At 35.0% G+C, this 21,026-nt stretch overlaps 1 protein-coding gene across 2 annotated transcripts; it reads left to right on the top strand.

The window, feature by feature from the left end:
* The first annotated feature begins 1,211 nt into the window (after positions 1-1,211).
* LOC101207687 (clustered mitochondria protein) lies at positions 1,212-20,362 on the top strand. Of its 2 annotated transcripts, none has more exons than XM_031882634.1 (29): positions 1,212-1,505; positions 2,646-2,868; positions 4,007-4,068; positions 7,036-7,225; positions 7,299-7,442; positions 7,562-7,718; positions 7,818-8,011; positions 8,115-8,216; positions 8,616-8,751; positions 8,851-8,979; positions 9,358-9,754; positions 12,333-12,437; positions 12,799-12,917; positions 13,031-13,139; positions 13,222-13,347; positions 13,571-13,684; positions 13,762-13,932; positions 14,034-14,120; positions 14,762-14,893; positions 15,755-15,913; positions 16,563-16,631; positions 17,086-17,244; positions 17,555-17,611; positions 17,698-17,738; positions 17,900-18,019; positions 18,625-18,934; positions 19,014-19,121; positions 19,210-19,281; positions 19,533-20,362. In XM_031882634.1, the coding sequence occupies exons 1-29, from the start codon at positions 1,503-1,505 to the stop codon at positions 19,980-19,982; spliced, it is 4,245 nt and encodes a 1,414-aa protein (XP_031738494.1). In that variant the 5' UTR covers positions 1,212-1,502; the 3' UTR covers positions 19,983-20,362. The 2 variants fall into 2 exon arrangements, with proteins under 2 accessions (XP_031738494.1, XP_031738495.1); XM_031882635.1 differs by having other exon boundaries at positions 7,577-7,718.
* Positions 20,363-21,026: the final 664 nt, after the last annotated feature.

The following is a 21,026-nucleotide window of genomic DNA, read 5'->3' on the forward strand; positions in this document are numbered from 1 at the left end:
TCATCCATTTGAATCTAAATAAAACGGTAAAACGCAATACGTGACAAGTGGATAAGTAGGATAGTATGTTGAAATATATTGAAAACTATAAGGAATAGTAAATATTAATAGGTTAAAAACCACTGTATTTTATATAATAAATTTGGTAGGAAGAGAGGTGTTACGAAAATTAATGGTCAAATATGGATAAGTTAATCTCACAACTAACAAACGTAAAAAAAAACTTACAATGAAAATTACTCATTTGAAGATCGTTTACCAACTCTTAGTCATGAGGTGCGACATTGACGACAAAAAAGATACGAAAATAATGTTGTGTGAACTGTGAAGACACCACACCTCATTTTAGAGAGAACAAAAACTAAAAACAACGATGATATAAATTCAAATACCAAAACATAGATTTCACTTACAATAACTCAATTCTTAACTTTCACAATGAGTTTACTATGAACTTTCTTTCTCTCTATATGTAAAAGATAAATACATGTGTCTTTACCATAAACTATAACTACTAGAGACATCCGCAAAAAACACAAAATCGATAAAGTTTAAATCAACATTTTTGTGGTTAGCAAGAATGTAAAAATTGAAACTTATTCGACCATAAAAGGATTAAAATGTCATAAATGCTCTCACGTATTGACACGCCTTTACACTATGCTTCATAGGATTGTCAACCATGAACATGTTTTATATGCTCGTAAATTTGATATACTAGTTATATATATGGTAATCATATTTGACCAACAAATGCATAAATTTATCAACCACCTTTAACACTATTAACAAGTTTGATACATTCAATTAACATATTTGATAATGATACAGATAACTAATACAATTGGTTGATGGATTGGATGACATATTCAAATTGTTTAATTAGGGCACAACAAACAATTGAATTCACATTGCATTTTAAATTAAAATCAATAAATCAAGATTTGGTTGCTAGAGACAATATCACCGGCTAAAATTGAATCAAATCGAAATCCAACAACTATTTAATTTATTCTACTAGCTATTCAATCTCAGTTGCAGCCAACACATTTAATCCATTAGAAATTCATGAAAAAAAAATATAATAAAAATAAAAATAAAAGTAAAAGTAAAAACAAAAATAAAATACACATTAGGTTAGTTATTTACCAAAATCAAGAGGTAGCTTCTTGCAAAAGAAGACATAACAACAAAAGAAACCTAAGGAAAGGCCCAATTAATTGGGTTGGAGAGTAATCAGAGGCTCCCGTTTTGCTTTTTGAGAAAGGGCGAAATTTAGCCGCCTCTCTGTCTCAGCCACTTCCTCTATTCACTCGCCCTCCCTCCCTCCCTTAAACCTCAGCCGGATTTTCTCTCCATTTCTCTCCTTCCTCGTTTCCCACTTGAGCGTCTCCTTTGATTGTTTAACTTCAACAGCTTCGAGGCACACCTTTGAAACCTGTAAATTTTTAGATATTTCAGCTTTTGGTAGTCCAGATGAGAACTTGAAAACCATCTATTTCATGGTCTTCTTTGTTTCCATCTTCTATTTGTTTGCTTGGGTTTTACTTGGCTTTCTTTTTTTCTTTCTTGTTCTGTTTTGTTTATGTTGATTACCTTTTTCTGTTGTAGCTAAATGGGTGGTTTCCTTTTTTATATACTCTGTCGTTGTGTATGGTGTTTTCCACATGCTCTCTGTTATATGTTTAGGTTGTTGAGTTCCCTATTTGGGTTTTTTATTAATTTTATATTCTAACGAAGTTAAAGCACTTGCATTTCTCAAAATTATTTTTGGGGTGGGGGAAGGTGGTTGTTCGCCTCTATCACTAGCTTTCTTTTGGTCATTATAAAAAAGAACAGTGAGTTTCAGTTAGTAATTTCACGATGAATGCTTGGTGTCTACATGTTCCAGCGGGAGATGTGTCTATTTTTATTTTATTTATTGAAAATGTAGAATCTAATGTCTATCCTCACTCCCCCAAAACAAGTAAAAAGATTAGAAAACAAAGCAGAAATGTTGGTGATTTTCTGATGTATTTTTTTTTGGAGAGTTGGATAAAAAATGTTTTCAACAGCTGGGCAGGAAATTTGTCTGTGTATTTTTGGCTCTTTTGTATACTTTCAAATTTTCTCAAGTGAAACTTGTTGTTTTTATTAAAAAAATTGCTGAAATAGAGCAAGCTAAATGAATTCTGTGAACTTATTGGTGGGAATCATGTTTTCTTTGGATTTCCTGTAGAGTTTTGTTTTATCCTTCCTGTTGGTTCATCAGAGAGCTGCCTGTTTACATAAAATTATATGCCACTTTATTAGCCTGTGGTAGGAATCAACCCATTCTTTTCTTCTTATTTTAAGATTTCAACTCTTCATCAGTACGTTTGTTTCTTATAAAAGCATAGTTGACTGAAAAGGATGTTTTCCCTTCCTTATCAGAAAACTAGAAATGAGTAGTTAATTCTCCATTTCCAATTGAAATATTAAAATTTCGTAGGAGCAGACATGCACATTGATTTTATTGTTTATTTTGGAGCATTCGTTTTTTCTTTCACATGGCAATTCGATAAGCTGTTTAAGTAAGTTTATGCCATAAGCTTTGGCGTATATAGCTTCTTAACTTCTAAGCTGTCTGTCACTTCTTATGATGTTTGGTATTTCTGAAATGCCAGGTAGTGCAAATGGCGGGAAAATCAAATAAATTGAAGAATAGGAAAGGGGCACACCACGCTCCAAATTCTTCCGAGGTAGTAGTTGGTTCTGGTGCTTCAAAAGATGTCAATACTGCTTTGGAGTCAAAAGCCGAACTAGTTGAATCAGCTGAGGAATCATCTGATATTAAAGCAGACATCAAAGAATCTGAAACAGCCACTCCAGAAAGTCAACCAAAGCAAGGTAGTTATTTGCATGATTAGTCTAAGGAGTCCTACATTACGGAGAACCCTCATGAATGTGGAATTTACCTTTAGTTGAGACCCTAGTTGCTGATTTTCTTTCTAAAAAAGAGCGAAAAACATATGAAATGAAAATAAGTTGTAGTGGAGCACAAAGCATACTTGATACGTGATATAGTTTTTGTCAAAAAACTTAAACTTTTCGTACTTGGAGTTTTATTTTGGAAAGGTTTGGAGCTTGATTTTAATGAACAGCTTTCTTGTCACATAACAAGGAAGGTTTAAAAGTATGCTCTACCACACCACTGTGTCCCAGTAATGTGGTTCTTGTTGGATTTGAACATCATTACCTATGGGGGAAAGTATCTTCACCATCTGGTTTTCAGACTTCAGATCTTATGCACAAATTGACAATGAGTTTATGAAAACTTCTGTTTCTTCTCAATTTTCTATTCGATGTCCTCCATGGTGCTTTTGGTCACTATTTCATACGTTTGTATTTGACTTAACCTTCTAAGAAGCATTGACACAGACCCATGACAAGTCAATTTTTGAAAAAGTAGAACAGAACACTATAATACTATATTTGTGCTTATTTTGGCATATTGTGAAAAAAAAAGAAGAAAACCACTGAGAAAAAAAGGATGAAGGTGCTAGATGGTCTGATCACCTGTGGTCTTGCTGTTGAGTTTTGGCAAAACAGAGAGTAAGGAAAGAATATCTGAGACTTGAACATTTGAGGATTGAAAACTCAGTGGGTTAGTGCTGAAAACCTTGAGATTAAAAAAATGGGCTGGACCTTAATGGGCTTAAATGAGATGATGAAACCATTATTTTTGTTTAGTTTTATTTTATGTTTCAGTTGTGTCCTTCACATATCTGGACTCTGAACCAACCTATATCTTTGTGTGCCCTAGCGTGTTGGAAAATAACAAATAAAATAACAAGAGATGCTTTTTTGCTTGTTGAGAGCACATCGTTGTCCGACATTGATACTAACTGATAGGAGTGTTGGTGGTTTATTGTCAGCCACCCTACTTTTGGTAGTGATGGCATCCTTTCAAATTTGAATGTAATTTTGGGGTTGATCACTAACTTTGATGTTGTATTGTATCTCATTCGCACCCATCAATTTGCAGGTGAACTTCATCTTTATCCCATATGTGTCAAAACACAAAGTGGAGAAAAGCTTGAATTACAAGTAAGTCGATTTGAACATGTTAATATAGGCTTTCATATTCTTCATATAATTTCTAACTTTACATGCAACTAATTGATTCCAAAGCTGTCCTATCTATTGCTTTCAATGGAACTAAAGAAGAAAATATACCTAATACTTGTTACATCTCTCTAGGATGCCTATTTTTGTATGAGTTAAAGTATTAATCATTTTAAAAAAAGAAATGTTTCTAAGCACCATGATAGACTTCTTTACATTCTTTGGTTCAGTGGAAAAGATGTTTGTGTAAATAGGAAACGTTCCATTCAACAACAAGGAGAAAAATACGTTTCCCAGTGGATGTTCTACCTTCATAAGCAATGGGATATAAAATAAAGGGTCTTCAACGGACATTTATTTGAAGAAAAATCAATTAAAAAATCTGCAGCTAGTAAATTTCATCTTGAAGTTAAAAGAAAACTAAATCTAAGACCGAGTATTCTATACATGGAATTAAGAGTTTTAAAATCAAGTTTGCATAGCAAATAGCTACAACAACATAAGTGTACAGAAGTCTAAGCTTTTCAGGCCATGGAGATGTGAAATGTTACAAGCATCTTACACAAAGGATTGTACTTATCAAAGTTGAACATTCAACAGAGCATGGAACAACATGGTTGCAAGATGCCAAGAGCAATGGTGATATGAAGACTGTAGGTTATAAAATAGGAAAAAAGGAGTTCAAAATTTTGATCATTATTCTTTTTCCCATGTATTTTATTTAAAGTCTTGTCATTTTATATATAAAAAAAGAGAATACTAGATCTCTCTATCTTCAAGGCACTAGTTTCATTAGCTAAAAGGTAAAAGATAGGCATGTACTTGATTAGAAAGCAAGGGCTGCCTCGTTAGGTAGGGCTTGAGATCTGTTGGTTATATCAGCTCAGAGGTCCCAGTTTTGAACCTTCAGGTGAGCTTAATACCAAAAGCCCTTGATGTCTTCTAGGTTTTGGCCTTGGAGCAAGTGTGGGTGCCCAAGTATGGGGGGGCAAAAGATCTCTAGGTCATATCAGCTTGGTTACAAAAAGTTAAAAGCAAGGGCTCAGCTTGATTGCCTTTAAAAACTTCTGGAATACAATTGCTTTTTTGTTTTTATTCTGTTGGGGAGGGCACAAGTGGCTATTTTCAGGAGGATCTGTGGGTGGGAGATAAACCTCTTTGTGAGTTGTTCCCTCACTTATATCATCTTTCTGACAAGAAGTTACATTTTGTGGCTTTTATTATATAGGCTTTTGATTCTTCATCATCCTTGTTGTTGGACTTCAAGCACCATCTTTCTGATAAAGAGGCGTTAAATGTTGTGGATTTGCTGTCTATCCTTCATAATTGGGGAGTATAGATTCTAGGCACGGGATCCTCAATTCTTCATTTCTTCTATAAGTTCCTCTTGCAACTTTTTTTTTCTTGTTGTCTGTCCCTTCTTTATCACAAATTGCCTTTTTTCGTCGGTACAATATCTCGTGTGGCAGAGTTCACATCGAGACTTAACACTCTGGATGGGGTTTAAAACAAATTTCCCTTGTTTTATTCACACAGTGATGCATTCTTTGTTGACGTCAAGTTGAGGCTTAACATCATTCGTAGTCGGTTTGTCAGTTTGTTCGAAGTATTTAGCACCATTTGTTGGAGTGTTCTTTTCCCCCCTATGTATATATAACAAGAAACAAATGTTTTCATTAAGGAATTAGTTGGAGACTCCAATTTGTATTTGGCTTGGAATGGAGATGGTTATGTTGTTATTGAGGAGGTGCTCAGGAATTTCAGAGTGGTGGAAAGATTGGGTGATGAGGTTTGTTGAGTTGGTGATGTTAAGTGCCATCTTGTGTGCTTTCCTTAGACTTCCAGTTTGGGTAACCTCCCAGTGTGCCAAGGAGAAGGAATGTTGTTTTCAATCTCCTAATCCTTCTTTAGGGACCAGGGTTCTTGTGCCATTCATTTTTTCATGTTTTATTTGTCCTTTCCTCCTCTGTTTTCTCTATTTTCTTCTCTCTTTGGAAAATTAAAACTCCAATAGAAGTTTTAAGGTTTTTACATGGCAAGTTTTACATGGGAGAGTGAATTACTTAGATTTTGTGGAAGGACATTCGTTCTTTGTTTTATTTCTTCAGTGATGTATTATTTGCTGAAGGATCTCAATCATTTGTCGTGGGATTGCTGGTTTAGGTTTCTTGAAATTGTTGAAGAACTTTGTTTGATGTGTGTGGTGCTTGGGGTAGGGATGCTATTTTGAACCTCCCTTCTGAGGAAAAAGGGGCAAAGTCTTGGGGCAAACAGGCTTCTTTGCTATTTTCTGGGATATTGGTTTGAAATGAATGACACAATTTTTAGAGAGGTGAGAGATTGAGTGAATAGGTTTCCGGAGGTTTTTAGGTTAATTCCCTCTTCCTTTGAGACTTGGTTACTAAATCTTTTTTTTTCTTAAATTGTGGTTTTGGTCTTTCTTTTTGTTATTTTCTTACTGAAGTACCTTTTTAGTAGTTTATTTTGGCGCCTTTCCTCCAAGCTTGTTTTTAGTGTTCCTTTTTTCTCAATGAAAACTTGGTTTCTTACCTACAAAAAAGGAATATTTTTTTCTCTCGAGCCCCTTTTATAATTAACTTCCAACTGAAGTGAAGAAGATCAAGCGTTAGATAGTTTTGTCTCTGATTTTTACTTGCAGCTTGTGGGGACCGAGGAGGTTAAATAGAACTAAGATCAAGAGTTTTTGTTGATATTGTAATCGTCTGATCATATTTCATTTTTGTGAAATTTTACATCAACGAATCGGCTGTTATGAATTTTCCTTCTGTGCTTGCAATTTATTGTTCAAGTCATTGGTCTAACCACCCATTTGGCTCCTTCAGTAATTCAATTCTTCATCTTCAGTAGCCCGTTCTTTTTGGCAAGATGTCTCAGCAACCTGTTGCATAATGAAATTCACAATACTTGTTTCTTCAATGAGTGTTGCAGCTCAATCCAGGGGACTCTATTATGGACATTAGACAGTTCCTTCTTGATGCTCCGGAAACTTGCTATTTCACATGTTATGACTTGTTGTTGCACACAAAGGATGGTTCAGTTCACCAACTAGAAGATTATAATGAAGTTTCAGAAGTAGCTGATATTACAATTGGTGGTTGCTCGTTAGAGATGGTACCTGGTACGGGAATTTCTATTTTATTTGAAGTGATAGACGATTTTATTTCTGGTCTCTCATGTGTTTGTTTTCACAGCATTATATGATGATAGATCAATAAGGGCCCATGTTCATCGTACAAGAGACATGCTTTCCCTTTCCACTCTTCATGCTTCACTGTCAACATCTCTTGCAGTACAGTATGAACTGGCTCAAAAAAATGCAGCAGCAACTACAGGAGGTTTGGATTGTTCAGTTCCCTGAGCTTGTTTCCTTTATTGGCTTTTTATGCATTTTTAAGATTTATATTGTTTCGGAAATTTCATTGTGAGGAGGCTTTTGGGTTCTAATTTGATCCAGATACTGCGAAAACAGAGGTCCCAGAGCTTGACAGCCTTGGTTTCATGGAAGACGTGTCTGGTTCACTTGGCAGTTTTCTATCATCATCCTCGAAAGAGGTAAGATGTGTAGAGAGCATTGTGTTTTCATCCTTCAATCCTCCTCCAAGCTATAGAAGGTAAACTTAAACAATCTATTTTTATATGCTCATATGAAGATCGTTGCTTTTGTTGGTCCGTTGGATGCTCATGAACAACACATCTTTTGTTACTTCCAGGCTCACTGGAGATTTGATATACTTGGATGTTATTACATTGGAAGGCAATAAGTTCTGTATAACGGGAACTGCAAAACATTTTTACGTCAACTCGAGCACGGGAAATGTACTTGATCCAAAGCCATATAAAACTGCATATGAAGCTAGTACCCTGGTTGGGCTGCTGCAGAAGATCAGCTCCAAGTTTAAAAAAGGTAGAGCTACAATTAATCGCTGCTCACTTGAATCATCCAATTGGTGAAAACTTTTCCATTCTGTTTGATATTTAAACCAACATTCTTTTCCTCTTGTCTAAAGCTTTCCGTGAAGTTCTGGAACAGAGAGCCTCTGCACATCCTTTTGAAAATGTTCAATCTTTGCTGCCCCCAAATTCATGGCTTGGAGCATATCCTGTGCCTGGTGAGTTGCTTCTTCGCTTGAATCCAGCGTCCTGTTATTTAGGATCTTAAAGCTTAATATAGCTGATTGTTTTCTGGTTATAATCATTGATTAGTGTTGATAACTTTGAATTAGCATTATTATTTAGCCTCTGCTATACAATATGTACATAACTGGATTATGCTATGATTAGTAATTTAGTTTGAAGTAGCTCATTTGTTGACAATGTAGTAGTTACATGATATGTGAGATGGATAAGGAGTTAAAGATAGTTTCAAACCTCTGAGTTGATTTATGTGGAAAAAGACACTGTACTTTCTGCAATTTGCCGTTATTTCTTTTTGAAATAGTCTGCTTTGCTCCCTGTCACTGTTTCATTAGTTTGATATAATTAATTCGATTTGAGATTTATTTTTGTAGATCACAAGCGTGATGCAGCCAGGGCAGAAGATGCGCTTACCCTTTCCTTTGGTAGTGAGCTGATTGGCATGCAAAGGGATTGGAATGAGGAGTTGCAGTCTTGTCGGGAGTTTCCTCATACGACCCCACAGGAAAGGTATTGTTACCTATTTGCTAAGAGGCCTGCTCTTTACCTCTTTCTTTCAATTTACAATATGTTCCTGTGATCAATTCTTAATAAAGCTATATGATGCAGGATTTTGCGTGATAGGGCTCTCTACAAAGTAACTTCAGACTTTGTTGATGCAGCTATCAGTGGTGCTGTTGGAGTCATCAGCAGATGCATACCACCAATAAATCCAACTGATCCAGAATGCTTTCACATGTTAGTTGTTAGAAAAAAATTTCTTGCAGAATGCGACACATCCAGAAATGTTTTTTTATTTATTATTTTGTTATTTAAATGTAACAATATTTGGAACACTTCCCTTTATTGCTCAAGGTGTTAATCAACTGCAGGAAGCTCAACTTTTTAGTTCCACATTATAGTGCAAAATAACTGCTTCATGCTGCATTCTTTATTAGATTCTTTATTTATACATTACGTAGGCTGCAAATATATTGCACGTACAGTTACTGTTTGCATGTCATGATTGGCTGGCTCGTTAATCTGAATTTTGAATTTATAACCAATTATTTGGTTTGTTATCAATTTCAAAAATCGTTGAATTGATATTTGGGCTTTACCTTGATTGAATTTTAGGTACGTACACAATAATATTTTCTTCAGCTTTGCTGTGGATGTGGACCTTGAACACATATCCAAGAGATCTGCATCTGATGGTAATTCTAAAGTTCAGGGCACAAGCTCATTACACGGTCTGTCGGAGAAGGCTATAGATAATTCATTGCATGTTGACATCAGACTTTCTAATGGTGAAAGATGCAATTCATCTTGTACTTCGGAAGTTAATGGTATAACTGAATCTTCACCTGATGGTTCAACTGAGACGCAGTTGACTGAAAGTGAGCAAGCTACATACGCTTCTGCTAATAATGATTTGAAAGGCACAAAAGCATATCAGGAAGCGGATGTCCCTGGGCTTTACAATCTTGCTATGGCAATCATTGATTACAGGGGACATAGAGTGGTAGCTCAGGTAAGCTTATCATATGCTTATGTTAATTTCTGCTTCCTTAGCCACTCCTGCTTCTAAGGGTTCAATCTCCTTGGAATGCTATGTTTGTGCTTACCTCTTTTAACACAGACTAAAATGGAGGAGAGGATTACTATCTGTTTGTTAGAATATGAATGGAAGTCAAAATTGAATTCCATGGGAATGGGATTGAGTAAGAAGGATGATAATGTTTGTTCCTTTGTTCCCGTTCTGATGTAGGGTGTAATGGGCTTCTTTGTGATAACTCATCTCTAACTGGATAATCTTTGTGTTGTAGTTTGTTCTTTTGTTTTGTCTTTTTTTTTCTTTAAAATTTTAATTTAAGTTTAAATTTTATTTTTAAAAAATTAAAATGTTAAAGTCTTGTTTGATAACTATTTTGATCTCTATTTTTAGCTTTTCATTGACAACCCTTTTGGCTTAGACTTTTAAATTTTAAAAAATGAATTATGAATTAAATTGTAAAATCCCAAAAAGGAAGTTTTTAAAATTTTCTGTTTTTCAAAATCTCACCTTTTTAGTATTGCTAGCAATGAGCATATGAAATATGAAATTCTTAATATAAAGTATTAAAATAGTATTTAATTGTCTAGAGGAGAAACTCCAATGTAGATATAAGATATAGCATATACAAAACTTTTATTTTTAACACTACAATGTTATAAGCAAAACAAAAATGGACTCACAAATTGAATTATTTATGTTAGACCTATAAGCCTCTTATAATTGTACCCCAATCAATTTGGAATGTAAATAAGAATTGATGTCAACAAAAAACACAGTACAATCTAATCTTATTCTTTCCCTCTTGGCTAACTAGTTTTTTAATCAGCCCACTTTTCTCTATTTTTCTCTCAAAAATCTTTCTTCCTCTTTCTATGTTTGTTTTCCCTCTCTAAAGTTTTCTTTTTGAAACTCTTGTCCTTGTTTTATATTTGTGTTAGCATTTCTTAAACTATTCTTTCATAATTTTACTTACAATGTTAAAGGAATTAAAAAACTCAATTCTTATTTGTTCAACTAGATTTTTTATTTTTAAATTTATTTTACCTTCAAAGATTTTCTCTCTAAAGTTTGTGTTCTTTTCTCTAAACTTGGATTGTATTAAATTATTTTTTAAGATCGTTAACAAATAAATTTTATTTACTCATTATTATTATACCCGGATCTCACTCCATAAGTGAAAAAATGCACCGATTTGATATGTAACCATCTCCACCAGAACAATTGTAATCTTTTGGTATGAAATATATCTATTTGACTCAACTGAAAACCACCATTGAAGAGTTATGTCACATCTAGGAAGGAGTGATAGAAATTTATTAAAGAAGTATGGGCTAAACGGGGTGACAAAGTTCTTCCCCTCATAACGCCTTTTACATATAGGTTGGATATTGTATCTCATACAGAGCTTCCTCTCCCTCACCCACATTTTTAACTTCTCTCACTAGTAGATAACAAGGGTCTCATTTAGTGGTTTCAGATGTTGTGGCTAGAAGCTTTTTGATCTATGAGAGGCTTCGGAATGATGCCCTGTCAGCTAAATGGTTGTGGCATTTCCCTGTAAGGACCAACTATCTATTGAGTTTTTATGAGCAAGTATGGGCCCATCCATCTGAGTGGACCTCAACTAAGGGGATGGTGGCACTTTCAGGAACCCTTGGAAAGCAATTTCTTTTGGGACTCACTCATGTTCTCTGTTTGTGAAATGCCTTGTGGGAAATTATTTTAGTACCTATTTTTGGAAGACGCTGGTTTGGTGATGTTTTTTCCCTTTCTAGATTTCCCCATCTTTATCATTTGCCTTCCAAAAATCTGAACCGTATCACTTTCTTATTCCTTCTTCTTAGTGCTTCTTCCGCTTCTTTGGGATTCTGTTGTTTCTTTGTTCAATAGGAAAAGAATATATGTAGTGGATTTTTTTTTCTTTATTCAGTTTGTGCTTGCCCACAGTGGTGGGAATTATTGTATCTGGGGTCTTCTGACCCTCTAGGCTTCTCTTGTTGTTCTTGTTTCCTTCTTCAATGTGATCTCTCTTCCTTTGGCGTACTTTCTCTTCGATTTGGAAATTTAAAATTCCAAAAAAGGTTGAACTCTTTGGTTGGCAGGTGAATACCATGGATCGCGTTTTGAGGTATTTTGCTTTTGTGGTACATTCTTTGATGAGGTTGTCAGTAGACTTGGATAATGTCTTTTGGGTTTGTTTGTTTGCTCACTCTTTTGGGACAATTTTAATAATGGTCCCTGGTTTCTCTCTCTAATGTCTTTCAAAACTTTTATTTCCTTTTGGTTTATCAGTCTTCCTAGCTGTCTTTCTTTAGCTTCACAACATTTCTAGGAGGTAAGCTAAGCATGCCTGTTAACATAAAATGGTTCTTTTTTTGTTGTTGATAAAAATATAAATGGTTAATTGAGTTTAGGGACAATGGTATTACTGTCTCTGACTCTCTGTATCCCTTTTGCATTTTATTTTACAATATTCTAATAGTTTTCTGAATTTTTATGCTTTGCTCATTTCAGCATGGTTTCTGATTAGCTATAATCCACTTTTATGCTGCAGAGTGTTCTTCCTGGCATTCTTCAAGGGGACAAATCCGACTCTCTTCTGTATGGTTCTGTTGATAACGGTAAGAAAATCAACTGGAATGAAGACTTCCATGCCAAGGTGAGGGAGCAGTCATGGTCTGGTTCGCACTTAAATCATTTCAATGATTATTTTTCATTAAAGTTACGTTACTTTTTATTGTTTACTTCAGGAAATTTTTCATTCATTAATATTTAAACAATATATTGTCATTTTTAGGAATATTGCTTCCATTGTAGTTACTTTGTTGTTCTTAATATTGATTGATCATCTAGTGTGTCTTTTTTTGGTTTAATCTTATGACCCATTGGAGAAGTTTTTGTAAGCCAATGGATAGGATTTCTTTTTGTAATTTAACCTCATCAATAAAATTTTTGTTTTCTAAATATTTATGTATATATATAGCACCTTACTGTAAGTGCCAAACAATGTTTATGTATAGGTGCTGGAAGCTGCCAAACGTTTGCATTTAAAGGAACACTCAGTCCTCGATGCATCTGGGAATGTTTTCAAGTTAGCTGCACCGGTGGAATGTAAGGGCATTGTAGGCAGTGATGGCAGGTGAAGCATTTTTTATTAGCTGTATCTTCAGGCTTCATTTTTCCTGGCCTTTTGTTTTCAGCTACATGAATATGTTAGCTTTTTTCTTGTCTGAGACAATAATCTATTTTTAGGCATTATCTTCTTGACTTGATGAGAGTAACTCCCCGTGATGCGAACTATACTGGGCCAGGATCTCGATTTTGTATTCTAAGACCAGAGCTAATTACTGCTTTTTGCCAGGTATGTTGAAAAGAACTGGTGGGAAAATTATGTGTTTTTGTTTTAATGTTATTTATATATAAAGTTTCTTTCTTGTGAGAAGGCCCAAGCTGCAGATCAGTTAAAATCCAAGGTTGAGTCTGAAGGAACTACTAGCGTAGTTGATTCTCCTGAAGTGGCTGATGCTGGAAAACAAGAGGAAGTCTCGGCTGTAGCTAGTGATGGAAATGTATGTATTAGTTTCTGTTATTTTGTCTACATTACTTGTCTTCAACTTAACAAAGTATTGCCTTTAGCTAGTGATGGAAATGTATTATCGTTGATTAATTTTCCAGGATTATGTTAATGTCAGTTTTATGATTTCTTGGGATCCTTCATTGTATCAATGGATGAAAATCCAAGTGATTGGATCTTGTTAAATATTTGAGAGATCTGAGTTATGTTTCTTTCAGGATACTAGCAAGGACGAAAAGACCGAGGATTTGAAAGAGAGCTCCCTATCACAAAATGATATATTTTTTAATCCTAATGTCTTAACTGAATTTAAGTTGGCCGGTAGTCCAGAGGTTAGATCTGAACTTCCGTACCTTAGCAGCTTTTTGAAGGCCCCTGTTCTTAGTTCTTTTAATCTTGCATTCACCAGGAGATTGAAGCAGATGAAGATAATGTGAGGGGAGCCAGTGAGTTCCTCACAAATGTTGTGCTGCCAAAATTTATTCAAGATCTCTGCACACTGGAAGTCTCACCCATGGATGGCCAGACATTGACTGAGGCGCTCCATGCTCATGGAATTAATATTCGGTATATTGGAAAAGTGAGCATCTATATTCATAACAAGTGACGCTAACATTTTGATGTCCTTGTATTGGTGGTATGCCCTTACATAAAGATTTTCTGTGCAACTATTTTCAACAGGTTGCTGAGGGCACTAGACATTTACCCCATCTATGGGACCTTTGTTCCAATGAGATTGCAGTTAGATCTGCAAAGCACATCCTCAAGGTGCTAAATCGAACTTATTCCTCCTTTTCTTACTATGATATTTCTTACTACGGAGTGCGTTATGCACTTTCTCGAAGCAATTCTGATATGTAAAATTTTATGGTTTCTCCATGTTTGATAATTCAGTCTGGCTGTTTGTGGAATTTAAGACAATGTGTTTCTCATGTTCTGGTTGTAATGCTCAATGCTGTCATATCTTTTCAGAACTCGTGCATGATCATTATAAACACAGATAAAAATCATTTTTGGGTAGCCTTTTTTTCATTCCTTAACTAAAGGGATATCTATATTGCTGTTCTTTTGCATAGTGGCATTTTGTATCTTAATGGAGTCAACATTCATGTTATATAGGTAATTGAATGATGGTATTCATTTTGGTCTACACTTCATTTTTCTGTTATTATGATGGATAACAATTTAGTATTATAACACATGTTCATAGGAAGAGCGAGTGAACCTGCTGTATGGTAATATAAATACTCTTGAGTTGGAAACAATGCTGCTGATGTGAGACAATCTGATAAAGTGGAAGAACTTACCCCCACCCGGCCCATACTTTCTTTCTCTCATATTTTCTGAATGAACAAATCATTTCATGACCTGTTAATTGGTATTTCATACTAGTATTGCTTGTTGAACAGGATGTTTTGAGAGACACCGAAGATCATGACTTAGGGATGGCACTTTCCCATTTTTTCAATTGTTTCTTTGGAAGTTGTCAGGTGCTTGCTACAAAAGCTGCTAGTAATACACAGTCCAGAACCCCAAAGAAGGTTTGTTCAAAGCAGATATTAGTCTGGATAAAATTATATTATTGTTGACTATACACCCATTCCCTGAACTATTATTAAATATTCTTCTCACGTGGATTAGTGATTACTATTGTTGACTACCCAAATTCCCTACTAATACTAAATAAACTTTTTTTTTTCACGTGAATTCAGCTTGTCTACTTGCATTCTCATGGTGTTTTCATTCAAAGGCTTTCTCTAATTTTTCTATTCAAGATGTTTGTTTGGATTGGAATGCTTCCATATTCTCAGCTTGTTTTAGTATCTTTTAATCGAACACTTATTTTAGTTTCTATATTATTATGTTTTGAGCATTGGGCTCTTTTCATTGACAATGGAAGGTCTTGTTTTCTTTTAAAATGAATAAATTAATTAATATTATTCTCTAAACTTTTAAATTTTAATTGGACACTGTACGTTCATTAGCTGTTAATGTGTGAGGCTATTAGTATACAACTAGAAAGAAATTGATTTTATGAAAGATTTTAATTTATTGTTTTAGCATTTGCTTCAAACATGCAATTGTTTTAATTTCATACATCAATGAAATTTGTTTCTTATAAAAAAACATGCAATTGTTTTTTGACTTGTGTAAAGTGAAAAAAGGGATGTAAAGCCTAAAAAACCCTTTCTGCACATGCCAAGAGGTACCTTATTATCACTGATAAAAACTAAATTCAAATACTCCTTGAGAAAGATGAAGGGTAAAATTAAAAGGCTGTGTGCGACAAGAGGTACACATTGCGGCTGATAAACAACTCTCTCGGCACTCTACTACAACTACTGCTCAATGAGCTTCAATTAGCTTAAGTTGATTTCTCATGTAGTACGTTTATATTACAGGATCAAATGGGCCACCATCATTCTTCAGGAAAAGTTTCAAGGGGACAAGCCAGATGGAAAGGCAGAACACATGCAAAGAAGAGACAATCCTCATATATGAGTGTTAACTCAGATTCTCTTTGGGCTGACATTCGAGGTTTTGCAAAGCTCAAGTATCAGGTGATTTTCAACCTATCATGAATGGCTCCTTAATGATGTTCAGATTTATTTTCTTGTCACGTACCAAACATTTGAATTAAGGATATGCTCTTCACTCCGTTGTATGGATTGTTCCCTCTTTATCACGCTATCCAAACTCCAAGGTATCCTAGTCTTTTATATTGAATAAGAGCGAAGAAGAAAAATAAACTACTGGTTTTTTTCGGAGGGCCCAACCTTCTCTAAGAGAAAAGCTAGAGTATCGGACTTCCAATTTGACCCTCTATCTAGTACCTATGCTACAATTTGTACTTACTATCAAGCGTCAATCCCTTGTGCAATCCATTCCTCACTGTGTCGTTTACATGAAAAGACTCCCACATCCTTCTCCTTATGATATTATCTCAAAGACATAAAGATAAACAAAGCTTCCATTTGGGCTAGCTATCTCCGCCTCTTAAGTCTTACCTGCAATTGATGAAATGAACAGGTGTCTTTTTATTCCTATTATTTCACTTTTTCCATTATATTTAATGAAAATTACGCTTTTCACTGACTTGTTAAAATTTAAAACCATGCGTGGCTATAAGTATTTCTATCTTTTAATATATTATTTTAAAATAAATTAGACATTTATATAATTTCTTATAATGAAATACATTCAATGCAGTTTGACTTGCCGGATGATGTCCAGTCGTGTGTGAAGAAAGTGTCTGTTGTTCGGAACCTTTGCCATAAGGTAATTATCCATTCAATTATTTAATTCCAAAGTACACCTTAAATATATTTCAATTTTTAATTTGGTTGCTATGCACTATGATTTGTGTGTATTTATGGAGATATACCACCTTGGAGTCCTCGCAGAACTTCCCTAATATATGTGTGCTGTATAGATTGAATAGTGGGGATGTTTACTTGTTCACTACCTATCTCCCTTGAGTTGTGGTGGAAGTTTTGGTTGTTACTCCTTTAACTTATAGATGAAAATACACTAATTTATATTAATATGAAGTTTTAATGCAATTCACCCTATTGCATAATTATAACTCTTAAAAGCAAGTAATGTACAAGTACAACAAAAATCTCTATACCACGCTAAATATTAGTTTTTCTTTACCAGATTTCAGTTTTCAGACTTTCTAGCTTTCTATTCGGTTAATGATTTGCTCAACCATAAAATTGGTTCTTGACAGGTTGGAATCACAGTTGCTGCTAGGAAATATGATTTAAGTTCTGCTGCACCTTTCCAGACATCAGATATCTTGAATCTCCAACCTGTTATTAAGCATTCTGTTCCAGTATGTTCGGAAGCGAAGGATCTTGTCGAAACAGGAAAGCTGAAGTTGGCAGAGGTGGGGTGTAATGTTGTTGCTTCTAATGAATTATTTTGGTTTGCTCGAATTTTCATTGCCAGAATAATAACAGTGGCAGTTTCATAGGATCATTATCTAGTTGCTTAAATGAAACTTGTTATAAGCTGAATAGCATTGACATAAACAGCTTCTGAAAATTTGAATGGTTAAGGTGTTTACTTGTCATGTACTGCTTGACGGAGTTTTAAGAACTAAACAGGAAAAATAGCTAATCAATGTGTATTTGCAGATGGACCTGAATTATTAATGTTTGGCTTTAACAAACTTGATTGATTATTTTGTTTTTCAGGGGATGCTTAGTGAAGCCTATGCACTATTTTCAGAAGCTGTCTCGATACTTCAGCAGGTAATGGTAGTCCATTCTTTAGCATTGCCTGCTGAAAGAATCCTGTTAGAGGACAATCTCATCACTGGAATACTTATTTGTCTCAGGTTACTGGTCCAATGCATCGAGAGGTTGCCAATTGTTGCCGGTAGACATCAGGACTTTGCAAGCACCCAAATTTTGTCCATACATTTTATGATGCTTCTTGTTATAGGGGCATGAATATTTGGCTGTAATTTGCGTGCTATTTTTCATTAACAAGCACATAATATGCAATGGAGACTGATCTTTTCCTTTTGGAAATTTTAGGTACCTGGCTATGGTTTTGTATCATGCAGGAGACATGGCTGGAGCCATAGTCCAACAGCACAAGGAACTGATTATAAATGAACGTTGTTTGGGTTTGGATCATCCTGACACAGCTCACAGGCATTTCCACATCCATACTTAATTTTGATTAACTAATTGAACCAAGGATTCTAATTTTGTTGAACTTGAGAAAAACAATAAAAACCTGGAAATCCTCCAAACCTTGAGTGAATGTCCATATTTTTCTCATTTGTAAATGTGATTGCTGCTTTACACAACGTTTGGTAGTCACAAATTATTCCCAACTCTTGGGGCTACTTATAATATGACTTGGCAGGAAGCAGTTTCATGAACATCCTCGCTGGAAGTTATGTTTATAATTACTGGTTTTAAAATTACTATAGGTTATGCATTTTCTACTGTGAGTTCTGGCTGGTGAAATGTGTTGGCAAGAGTGTATGTTTATCACTGTTTTCATTTACTTTCCTTTCACTTAAAAGATTTGTGCTGCATAAAGCATAGAATGTGTAAATGAGATTATTTTATGGGGTTCATCTGTTATAAATTATATACCTAAATGAAAATTAGATGAGTGAGATATAATGTTCAACAAATTAGTCCAATGACAATGATTGTGCGGTGTTTGCTTCCATCTTGTATCCATGCACGTATGTGGTCTTATAAATTTGTCTGTTTCCTGATATGAATTTTGTTTGCTTCTGTAGCTACGGGAATATGGCTCTTTTCTACCATGGACTTAACCAAACAGAACTGGCACTACGCCACATGTCCCGAGCATTGCTGCTGCTAAGTTTATCATCTGGTCCTGACCATCCTGATGTTGCTGCAACTTTCATAAATGTTGCAATGATGTACCAGGATATTGGGAAGATGAATACTGCTCTTCGTTATTTGCAAGAAGCATTGAAGAAAAATGAAAGACTTCTAGGCGAGGAACATATTCAGACTGCTGTTTGTTACCATGCTCTTGCTATTGCATTCAATTGTATGGGTGCCTTTAAATTGTCCCACCAGGTAATTCCTTGAACAGAAGCGTTTAATAATGTTTTGACATTGGTTGTAATGTATGACTAAGATTTGTCTCTCACGGCAGCATGAAAAGAAAACCTATGATATACTGGTGAAACAATTGGGTGAAGAAGATTCGCGGACGCGAGATTCCGAAAATTGGATGAAGACATTTAAGATGCGTGAGGTACAGGTAAGTAAAAGATGGATAAGAAAATATGAAGGTTAGAGCTACCAAAAATTCCTCTTTTGTTTTAACAGTGTGGATTGTACTTCGACAGATGAATGCTCAGAAACAGAAGGGCCAAGCTTTGAATGCTGCCTCAGCTCAGAAGGCCATTGATCTTCTCAAGGTATTCTTTTAAAAGGCTCAGTTTTATTAACTAATGAAATTTACTAGAGAAGAAAGTAATGAAAATACTACTTGAAGACACCCCAGTTAGAGAGGACGAATAATGAATTTTGAGTGAAGTACAAGAAAATTTCACTTGCAATAAACTTGGATTGGAACTCGTAAATGACGTTGCAAGCGGAGTATTATTTCACATTTTTGTGTTTCTTTCAATTCTAAGTTTAAAGGCTTTCAATGATATTCACCTTGCAGTCTCATCCTGACTTAATACAAGCATTCCAAGCTGCTGCAGTAGCTGGTGGTGGATCTGGCAGTTCTGGAGCTCCCATGAACAAATCCCTGAATGCTGCCATTATTGGTGAAAATCTTCCTCGTGGTAGGGGTGTAGACGAGAGAGCTGCTCGTGCTGCAGCTGAAGTTAGAAAGAAAGCTGCAGCTAGAGGCCTCTTGATACGTCAGCCTGGTGTACCAGTTCAAGCTATGCCTCCACTTACCCAGCTGCTCAATATCATCAATTCTGGCATGACATCGGAAGCAGTGGATAATAGTGAAACAGATGGTGAGAAGAAAGAAGTTAACACCAACCCTTCTAACAACACCCTAGTTGATGGAAAACAAGAACAAGCCCCAGTCGGATTAGGCTCTGGCTTAGCGTCTTTGGATGCAAAGAAACAAAAACCAAAATCAAAAGCAGCAGTTTGATTCGTGGAATTTTTTTGTTAAGTTAGCCTGATGATAAATAATTTATTTGGAATAGAGGGAGGCAACTCTCTAATTGGCTAATTATGACACTTCTGAGTCCATTTTAGAAAAGAGTTGAGCTTAGTTGTAGCAATTGGCTGCTAAAAATATTTATTTAGATGTGCCAGTGAAGTTATAGGCATTCCATTTTTTTTAATCCTTTCTCAATAATTATAGTCGTTCAAGAGGAGATTTTGAGCACATTTTTATCTTTTTTTGTTTTTGTTTCGAAGTCAAAACTCAGAAATCAGGTTAATGTAGAACACCTGCGTTCATTTGTACGGTATGTAACGAAATATGATCTTCATCGTCAATTTTCATACCCCTCACCTTGTCTCAAATATTCTCTCGATATTGAGCATCATCAAATACACAAACATTTGTGTGCATTATTTGTGAGCAATTTCTGGTTTAAATTCCTGTTTGTGCATCTAATCAAAATTAAAATTAGGAATAACATTTAGTAACTATCATACACAAACTGTCGTTCAGGAATGAAACTGCGTTCATTTTGCTAGCCATTTATCTTAGGAAATACTATCAGAGTTCTGACACTGCGTTTGTTACAGTTAGTATATTGTTGGTATGAATTGCTAAAAGTGGGGTTCTTTACAACCAAATCAACAACAAAACAAATTCCAGGCGCCAAAGCACCCAAGGAATGACTAAGTTTTGTTGAAGATCCCAGCTACAATTCTAGAGACATCATAAATAGTACCTACAACTTTTTCCCATTTGAACATGGGTTCTATATGTTCTATACGGCTACAGTAAATTTGATTATATTGACCGTCTGGGTTCTATATGTTCTAGACGTCAACAATGAATTTGATTATATCATAGTCGGTTTAAGTTGCACGGCCAAAAGTTTGATAAACAATTGAATGAACTTATGGTAAAGGACTTTAACCATTAATATTAATTGTGTTGATTATGATATTGTATTTATAAAATAATATAAATAATGGTGAACATAAATTTAATATACACTTAAATTGTACGCCA

This window comes from Cucumis sativus, chromosome 3, assembly GCF_000004075.3.
Source record: "Cucumis sativus cultivar 9930 chromosome 3, Cucumber_9930_V3, whole genome shotgun sequence".
Classification (NCBI taxonomy): Eukaryota; Viridiplantae; Streptophyta; class Magnoliopsida; order Cucurbitales; family Cucurbitaceae; genus Cucumis; species Cucumis sativus.

Bases quoted from the DNA above. Each gene is read 5' to 3' on its own strand.
- LOC101207687 (XM_031882634.1), top strand. The intron at 7,443-7,561 runs GTTTGGATTGTT...AATTTGATCCAG, and splicing joins TGCAGCAGCAACTACAGGAG to ATACTGCGAAAACAGAGGTC. The intron at 17,245-17,554 runs GTGGGGTGTAAT...TTTGTTTTTCAG, and splicing joins GAAAGCTGAAGTTGGCAGAG to GGGATGCTTAGTGAAGCCTA.